The sequence below is a fragment of the Neophocaena asiaeorientalis genome, unplaced genomic scaffold (assembly GCF_003031525.2).
Source record: "Neophocaena asiaeorientalis asiaeorientalis breed wild unplaced genomic scaffold, Neophocaena_asiaeorientalis_V1.1 scaffold606, whole genome shotgun sequence".
Lineage (NCBI taxonomy): Eukaryota > Metazoa > Chordata > Mammalia > Artiodactyla > Phocoenidae > Neophocaena > Neophocaena asiaeorientalis.
In genome coordinates, this window is record NW_020173687.1 from 4,440,776 (window position 1) to 4,450,368 (window position 9,593).

The 9,593-nt window shown below is 41.5% G+C and overlaps 1 protein-coding gene across 8 annotated transcripts in view; it reads right to left on the minus strand.

Moving 5' to 3' along the window:
• The window catches only part of STX16 (syntaxin 16), a 22,976-nt gene extending 13,851 nt beyond the window's left edge, over nucleotides 1-9,125 (minus strand). For 5 of the 8 annotated variants that reach the window (XR_003003839.1, XR_003003840.1, XM_024750440.1 and 2 more), the window contains exons 1-2: nucleotides 8,210-9,125; nucleotides 491-502 (exon numbers count right to left, since the gene is read on the minus strand). Coding sequence is in view for 6 of the 8 variants with exons in the window: in XM_024750440.1 (XP_024606208.1) it covers nucleotides 491-502; nucleotides 8,210-8,341 (144 nt within the window). In the remaining 2 variants the exon portion in view is untranslated. The remainder of the gene's footprint in view (nucleotides 1-490; nucleotides 503-8,209) is intronic. The other 3 variants (XM_024750442.1, XM_024750443.1, XM_024750441.1) reach the window with 3 other exon arrangements.
• Between the last annotated feature and the right edge of the window lie 468 nt (nucleotides 9,126-9,593).

Below are 9,593 nucleotides of genomic sequence, written 5' to 3' on the forward strand. Positions count from 1 at the left end.
CGTAACGATCAGTCAGTCAGCACAACCGGAGGGCCACTCACTGGGGGCCAGTGACACCTCAGCAGACATCTCAACAGGTCTGGTGGCCCCGGGTCCTGCTTCCTTAGGGCTTTTGCCAGACATCACGTCCTTCTACACCTCTGAGCAACCTCACTGCACAGTCTCAGGAATCAAGGGAGCTGCACGCATAATCCTAAAAACAGTCTGGCTTATTTTAAGTGCAAGAAATTTTACTGCTTCCAAAGTTGAGACACTTTCCCGACAGTAGTAAATAATGTTCCTAAGCCCTTCCCTAGATCATCAATTCACCTGGCCTGAAAATACATTAAATAAATCCTAAGTATTAAATTGTAAAACACGACAATTAGAAGTAATCAAAACAAATGCTAAAATATGTGTACACTCTTAGCATTTTACATATGACCAAAGATTTCAGAAAAACAGGCATAAATTTATAAACTAACATACAAAAATAGTCAAAACACAATACCTCATCCAGCTCCTGAGAGATATGTTGTTCCCATCAGCCCATCCAGTTAGGGATAGCAAAAAAAAAAGAGGGATGGGGACAGACAGACAGATAAGGGATGGTCAGTTGAGAAAACACTGAGATTTTACGCAACTGTAAAGTTGACTAAAAATAAAGACCCACTAACCAAAGCATTTAAAAAAATCTCCCCCTTCTGATTCTTCCTTTTTAAAAAAAAAAAAAAGCTACGTCAATATTTATCTTATTATGTTTTTTATTTTTATTTACCATGATTGTTGTTTTGGTAAATGAGATAGGATACAAACAATAAATAGTTGTAAAAATTAAAATACAATAGAAACAAATAAAACACACTTGCTTTAGTTTCAATAAAATATAATGGTATTGTTTCATAAATATCAAATATCATACACAAGATTCTAAATTTCCCTGAGGAAGATAAAATCAAGAGTGCAAAGCTGAAATGTAATTTTACCATGTCAAATAAATGTAAATTTTAACATGTAAATCAGCCCTGCAAATGCAGCAAAATTAGAAAATGAAAAACCCCCAAAATTGTCTATGGCCGAATTCAGATAATATTTGAGTGACCACATATGTAAGGGCTCTACAGATTAAATCCCGAAGACACGGCTTTCTCCGTGGTAATAAGCAAGCCGAGAAACCACTCTTCCCCGGAGAGAGACACAGGTGGTAAAAGAAAAGAAAAACTCTTCCCATTTGCTTCGCATGCATTATTATTAGTCTAGAAGGCACACAGTTATTTATTAGGCTATTATAAAGGAAAGTAAAACAAAACAAAAGGTAAGGAGAGGGGTTTTTTTTTTGTTGTTTTGTTTTCTAAAGGAGGAGTAGAAAGGAAGCAGCACAGGCAGGCAGAAGATTAAGTTTCAATTTAAAACCAAAGGTTCTTTTTTCGATCAAAGTGGAACTCTATCTTCTGAACAGACATTTACTAATGACAGATAATCTGAACAACTAGGTCTTTTTTTTTTTTTTTACAGTATTGATCACTGAAATAATTAGTGGTGAATTTCAATAATCAACTGTTGATTTTTTTTTATGCTGAGCAGTCAATTTAGAAAATAAAAAACCATAACTTCTTTCTTTAAAAATTAATAGTGCAAATGAAACTGGTCTATCAGGGCCAAAATATTATTAAACAATGACAGCAATAACAGTGTGACCACAACATTCCTCCATGTAAACATTCAATCAGCTGACATTATAGAAAGCTGGAAGTGCTCTTCATCCCTTCTACGCTTTGCCATGCGAGCAAGAGAGCTGTATTTCTATACACACCCTGCCATAACAGTAGTACTACAAGATATTAATAGAGAAGATAGTGTCATATGGAAATCTGATTTAATTACCTTTTACTTTAAAAGGAAAACCTCTTTAGTTTTTAAAAGCTTAACATTTTCAGCAAGAAAGCATGGAAGTGATTTTGTTAATAAAACAACACACAAAGCAAAACCTCCTAATTCAGTATCTCAGTCTGCACATCTGCCTGTTCTGCAGGGGCTCCTTGGCATCCAATCTTTGGATAAAGCATTACTGCAAACCCTGGTTAAGATCTCTGCTGCATATGAGCCTGGCCTCTTGGATTATCAACCAAGCACACACCCTGATCTTTTGGTTTCTACAATTATTAGTTGACAAGAGGTGAAATCAGAATCATGGGCTAGATACGACTCTTTATTTTTTTTTTTTTTTTAACAAATAGGAAAATCAAGCTTCAGAATATATAAATCCATTTCCCCAAAGTCACAGGGCTGAGATGGGGACAGACCCAGGTGTTCAGGCCTCTTTCCACCCCACCTTCCAGTTTCTCTAATTTTATTAACAATTCAGGGAGTTACTAGTGATGGGCAGCTACTACCATACCACATTGGGAATTAAATTCAGGAGGTCATCTTTTTGAAGAGTATTATCCCCTCCCATTTTGCTACTTAAAAGCAGAAGGCCTTTCAAAACTCCCCCTGCCACCAATTTACCAGAAAATGTTGTCAAGACCTGAATTAAAACATTCAGAATTACCATCAGGAAAAACCAAAATACAGCCAAATGAAAACACGGTACTGCACACCATCACCTTCTAAATCTTTATAACGTCTACATCTAGGTTTTTGACCTGCCAATGGCATACAATCGAGCAAATACTGAAAACTCCAAGTAGCATGTGGAATTTATTGTCTAAAGAACTTTCTACATAAAACTGAAAAATAAGTGGAAACCCATCTGTGTTTACTCAGGAAGTCTGGGAAAGTTGAGCAAAATGAGTTGGAAATACAGGTCTATGCTATAGTGATACTTACTTTATTTCTGTTACTACCAAATTAAAAGTTCGCTTCACTTTTATCCAACAAAGTACCCTTATTCTCAAGTACGCCTCTCTGCTCAAATGGAATCTTTAGAAGCAGAAAAGCAAATAGGTCTAAAGAGAAATATACAATGATTTCATACTTGGATTCTAAAGACAGAGAACTAACTTTCCAACAGACTCAGCATGGACTAAAACATAGAACTTTCAATATGCAAGTCAAAATGGACTTGCACGGTTGTAAAATGAGATAAAGATGCAATCCCACCGTACGAAAAAAAAAAAGATTTTTTTAATGGGTTCTTCCATTCTCCGGGACCTGCAGCACAAGTCCGGGAGAAGCAGCCAGCACACCTGTGGCCCAGCAGGTAATACAGGGCTCAGGGCCAGGTCTGCCTGAGTTCCCATTCCAGTTCCCTGGCTCACTAGGTGGGCAATACTGAGCACGTTTCCTAACTCCTCTAAGCCTTAGTTTCCAGATCTGTATCATGAGAAAACAACACCACCTATTTGACGGAGCTCTGTGAGGATGAAGTAGGGTTACACCTGGAGAGGGCTAAGCCCAGTGCCAGGCACACAGTGAGCTCTCAATAAATCTTGGCTAATATTATAGTCAAGACTGAAGAAGGACCTCAGTTTTCTTAAAACCACAGTTAATCCTCAGTTGTTTTTTTTCCCCCAAAGCACACCATGTTTTATTAAAAATAATGTGCTACTTTCAAACTAATCTAAGACCGATTAACTCTAGCTTCCATTTATAGACTGTGCATTATTCTGAAACAGAGAGTACGTTAAGCAGTAAACACTAACAAAGTAGCTCAAATCCCTCTATAAGATCTGTTTCAGGAGATCAAAGGAAATCACCCAAGTCACACATCACCTCCTCGGATCAGAACAGCAACTCAACATCTACTTATCATTCATTCAAGACTTCACACGTTTTTTTGAATGATTATTTAATTCTGTAAGTTCATTCTAGCTCCTTAAAGCTAAGCTGCCTGTAACTACCTGAATGAGGTGCTGCCTTAAAGCCTGCACTTGGCAGAGTGTTAAAGCTTCTCCACGGTATTGGAGCTACTTTTGAGGATTTTAACATCGGGCTGATGAGCAGGGCAATGCTGTTGACTGTGATTTCCTCCTTTTCAAGTTAAAGCTAAGGATGCAAGCCTTGGTCAGGAGAAACAATGTATTAAAACAGAATCTAAGAAAGCACTGCTGAATCCACAGGGCCACGAGAAATCACCTAACTCAAACCCTCCGTTTATAATTAAGGCAAAAGATGTCAGAAGAGATTAAAAGCTTGCAGGAAGACCTGCATTCTGCGTCAGCCACAGAGTGAAACTTAGCCCTAAATTCCCAGGTTTAAACTCCAGGGTTCTTCCCTTTATTTCACGCTGCCCTGAGGCATAACGGTGATGGGGCATCCAGAACTGAGGCCAAAACAGAATGAATGGGAAATGCCAACAGCTGCATTTTTGCTGACAGTCTAAAAATTAAACCCCTGGTCTATTTTTAACAATTAGTTTTACTAATATCAACACAACCGAGAATACAATTAAGTAGAATTTTGTTCAGTTCTGGGTGCTGAACTTTAAAAAGCACACAGAAAAACTAGACTTCATTCATAGGCAAGAAAACTTAACCTCTCTGCCTGAGCCGGGACTGCTGAGCTAGAGAAAGCTCCGGGGCACCAGCAAGCTGCAGGGTTATCTCTCCTGCAGGAGAAGGAAGAGGCTTCCTGTGTCAGAGACCCGGGGGCCAGAAGCAGAGCTAGGATCACAGGATGCAAGACACAGACAGAGATGGGGTTAATAGAGGCAAGGACTTTTTTTCGCAGTGAAAGAGGTAGAGGTGACGGCTGCTGGAATTTCCTATCCCCATCACATAATGCGGTCAAGGAAGGCAGGCAGAGGGGTTATCACAGAGGGGATGTTGGGTCAAACGACCTTTAGGTCCCTTCTGGCCCTTGGGACGTTTTGTTTGTTTTGTCACCGCACATCCTCCTTAAATTCCTGCTTAGCTGTGACATTATCTGCCTGAATGCGGCACAAACCTGTTTTATATGCGTGTATAGGTACACACAGTAACCCCACCACCACCAACCACCAACTTCTATTTTTTTCCTCCAACTAGGATGCAAAAAAATGCCTGTTTAAATTCTTTGAATGATATGGCTTTAAGTGCCCTTTGTTTTGAGGTGTGTAATACACACACGCACACACAAACACCACTTTACAATCAATTTCCACAGCTTTTACCTAAAATAAGGATGTGCAAATTCAGATTTAAAACTAAAAAAAAAAAAATTATTTCAGATGTGATTTATTTCTAATTGTGAGATAATTTGCACACCCCAAAATCAAGGTCTACAGCTTTTTCTTCTAACTAGGAAGTAGAAATTTCAGTTTATGATTTTTTAATTAAGTTACACTCTAGAATTTAGTTACTTCCTTTTTTAATTACCTGAGTTTTAGATAAATATATACAAATTGCCTTTTAATTGTTTTACTTGTGTTTTTAACATGCCAGGTATTTGTTAAGTTTTTATTTATGATTTTTCAAACACACAGAAAACTATGTAAAATGGCATAGCCTCCCCCCACATATTCATCAGTAAACTTAACAATTTGTTATACTCTGCCTTATTTGTTTCCTTTATGGGGGGGGGTGTTAAGTATATAAACTAGGTGATGTTTTGACATTTCAGTACGAAACATTTCAGGAGACCTCTCTAATAAAGCTAACAAATTTATTTAATTAACTAATAATTTCTTAATACCACCTAAAACCCAGTCCATATTCAAATTTTATAGCATTAATTTTGTTTGATTTGCTACATGATTTTGAAATTTACAACTCAGAAATGAGGTTAAAAATTTTTTATGAGCTAGATATGCAGTGAAAAAATCAGATCAGTTATTTAATAAAGTTTTAAAAATTGTGTTAGACGTAGTTTTCCCCAAAATGTTTATAACATTTTCCCAACTTCCAGAAAAACTGAAAATATTGTACCCTCTGTGTAGTCATGCTAACATCTTGACATACTTAATTTTGTGTGTCCGTGTGTGTATAAATGGTTTCTGTAGAATCAACTGTAAGCAAGCTGAAAATATAATAATTCACCCCTAAACACTTTGGAAATTTATGACATGCCATGTTTTTTAATGCACACAATTAAAATACATAAACGTGTGACTTCTATTTAATTCTAACTTAGGCAAACCGTCTTTAACTGCAAAAATCTATATTTTAGATAGTCTTAATTGACTACAAGGATCTTTTAAATGATCTAATTGCCCATAATGATCTGAGAAAGATTTTAAATAGTCAAACCAATATATGTAACATTTTAAATGGTGTAATATGTAAAAAATACTTCTTACTGCTCTGACTTAGGCATGTATTTTTAGTCTGACTTAGAAATCTATTTTCAAGAAAATGTCTGAGTTAGCTAAACATACCTGTACATTTTCTGACATATCTATTTTTCCAAATTGTACAGTTTAGCTATATATTTTTAAATATTTGACTTAGTTTATATATATATTTAAAATTACCTAACTTTGAAAAGCATTTTAAAAATAGATTTGACTTAGAGATGCACTTTTAAAAAGCTGCCTATCTCAGACACCAGGTTTTTAAACCGTCTGACCAAATGATTAAAAAAAAAAAGTCTCATGTTATCCTATGGTTCAGTGTATTCTGAACCTTACATGATTAAAAATTTTAAAGCAAACATTATGCTTTAAAATCAGTTAAAGACTGATACCTTTGAAAACATTAACGGGAGTTTTAGTTCTGTTTTTTTTCTCCCCACGAGGTAGCATAAAATCAAGTCATTTAAGGAACATGCAATTTTTACATCTTATTTAGCAAAACTAAAGTTTCGTGGAGGATTTTTTTTTTTTTCACTCACTTCTACTCTCTATTTCTTGGCTTATTTCAGAACATTCTTTTCAAAACTAGCGCTGGAATTAGCCCGTTCCCATTTTGCACTTACTTCAGTATAATACGACTTCTTTCAGTTTACAAACGTAAAAAACCTTCAAATTCTTAAGTAAATGAAAAGCTAAACACACTCTGTCCCTCTGTTTTCTATGCTTTTTGACCTAAGTTTACCGTGATTTTATTCCTAAAACTGCTCACACAGTTTACAATATCTTTTCTATATAAGCAAGCTGACCAAATACATTTTCCTCTTGTGATTTACAAAAAAGGAAGAACTGTCTTTGTAGACCCTCTGTCGATAATCAAGACAGATGGCCTGATTTTTGTGACGCATTTAGATCAAGTCATAAAGAAAAAATGTAAAGGGAATACAGTCCCTAACAGGTGAAATAAATGTGAGATTCCCCAAACTGTATATGTCAAGTATAACCCCCAAGAACCTGGTCTTGGGGTGACTTTGTTCTCTCCTCCTCCAATGCTGCTTCTATTCAAACCCAGCCCGTCTACAGCAAGGACCCCCGACCACCACCGCCGCCACCTAGTTTCGTAACTTCACTTTTCCATTTAGGCTACCACAGAGCTCATCTTCCTCCTCCTGTTTAGATCATGCACACACACCCCCTTATTCAACAGAGCAGGAAACTGAGGCTCAGGAAGAGAAAGGAGCCCCTTAAACAAACAGAAAAGCAACAGCAATCTTTCCAGGCCCTCCCAGTAAACGATTCTACTGCTGGGCTAGAGAAAGTTTCAGGTTAATTAAATCAAAAACCGTGGGCTATTTGGGGGGGGGTTGATTTTCACATACACACCATGTTCTTTTTAAAAAGTTCGAATGGAGGGAAAAGCTTAATTTCCTGTCTGGGAAATGGAAAACGAAGAAGCTAGCACCTTACAGCCTCACAAACGAGAGCCCCCAGGACAAACAGCGAAGCAATTATTCACAGGGAACACGAAACACAGAGGGCTGCGAGGCCATTAAAAGAAAACGGACGAAAAAAAAAAACCAAAACAACTCCTTCCTCTTTGGGGGAAGGGCATCGTGCATTTGCAAGGATTTGGGTCTGCGAGCCTGCAACCCGACCAGCAGAACCGAAGTGAGGCTCAGTCTGCGGGGGCGGAGTGGGGGAGGGGAGCTTAAAACAAAACGGAACGAAAAGGCTTCAGAAAGGCCCAAAGCTTCCAAACCTTAGTGCTAAAACATATGTAAATTGGAGGCTGCGGGTCGCGCAGGGATGAGGAGAGAGAGCAAGGCAGAGGTGGAGCAGGGGCCTAGCACTGGTTCTTCCCCAGCCAGGGTGATCGATGCTCTCGGACCCCAGCCAAGAGACCTTGCATTTCCGTATTAGTCTTATCTTCTTTTTTAAACAGAGAGACAGACAGAGACAGACAAACAGGCAGAGCCGCAGTGCACACGGTGCGTGTGTCGGAGAGGCCGCCGGGAGACTCACCGCAGCGATACTACGTGAATGCAGAGGGCTGCAGGTGGTGTGACTACTCACTTGCTCGGCTAACAGCTGCCGGTTTTGGATGGAATTATTCCGCAACAACAAGAAAGCGTCCGTTAAACGCCTGGTGGCCATGTCTCACCCTTTGTGACCCCCGCTCAGGGGCCCCCCGCCCACTTCGATTCCAGATTTATTCACTTTCTTTCTCTTGGCCTGGCCTAGTCTAGCCCACCCTTCACAGGAGCTTCTCTTGACAAGGCCTCAGGCCTTCAGCTGAGCAGCCGCTGCTTTGCGCTTCGTCTCAGCACAAAGACCCCTCCCCAAATAACCACCTAGGCTTTCCGATTGTCTGACTCCCCCTACCCAAGACCTGCCTTCGATCTCTAAGCACTTAAATCCCCCCAATCCTTGCGTTGCTAGCCAACTTCCCAGAGACCCCTCCCCAATCCAACCTTGGATCTACAAGCGTCTAACTCGCCAATCCGGCTCTGGACTGGGAGGCCCTGAAGCCCCCTACCACATTAGTCTCTGACACCCCCTAGGGCCTTAGCCGGCTCTGCCTAACTTGGCACACAGGCGTCTGGGCCGGGCCCTCAGGCCTTTCTCCAGCTCAGTTTCCCCACCAGAGGCCTGGGAGGCCTGCTTGAGGTCCCCTTTGGACAACCCGAGCCAGGCCTGGGCCCTGAACTCCCGCTGCTGCCTTCTGGGGCCTGGTCTGAGCCTGCTAAGGCCGAGGCCCGACCTCCTGACCCCTTCCCTTTGTGGGCGGCCTGGTCCTCCACTGCCACAGCAGGCTGCCTGCCTGCAGGAGGGCAGCAGGGCCTGCCTCCCCGGCCTCCTCACTCCTCTTCTCCGGCTCCCTCCATCCCGGGATCTGACTGCTGCTCAGCCCCGGGCCGTTTCCGTGCTACGGTCCCGGGTTCTGGCGTCCCCCCTGGCCCTCTTCCTGTCCGTCTCTCGCGAGTGCCCCCCTGCGACGTTCATAAGCCTTGCTCGCAACGTTCCGGGCGCGGGAGATCCCTAACCCCCCCCCCCCACTCGGCTGCCCCGGGGCAAGGGAGCGCTCCGCCCTCTCCCGGGGTGCTCCCGCGACGCTAGGTTTCCCCTTCCCAACTGGGCCCAGGCACCGGGAGCGGGCTGCCGGGCGGGCCTGAGCCTCGAGAGCGTGGCCCCCACGTTGCAAACAACCGCCAGGGGCCTTGGCGCGCTTATTAGAGTGGAGTCGAGCGGCAGGCAAATTTGGGCTCCTGCAGAGCCGTAGTTTGAGGCGCGCGGAGTTGGGGCGGGAGAGGAAAAGTTGGAGACGACTGCCTCTGGAGGCCGAGCACGCTCCACTGCAGGCGGAGGCTCACGCTCGCTTTTTTTCTTTTTCTTTCTTTTTTTTTTT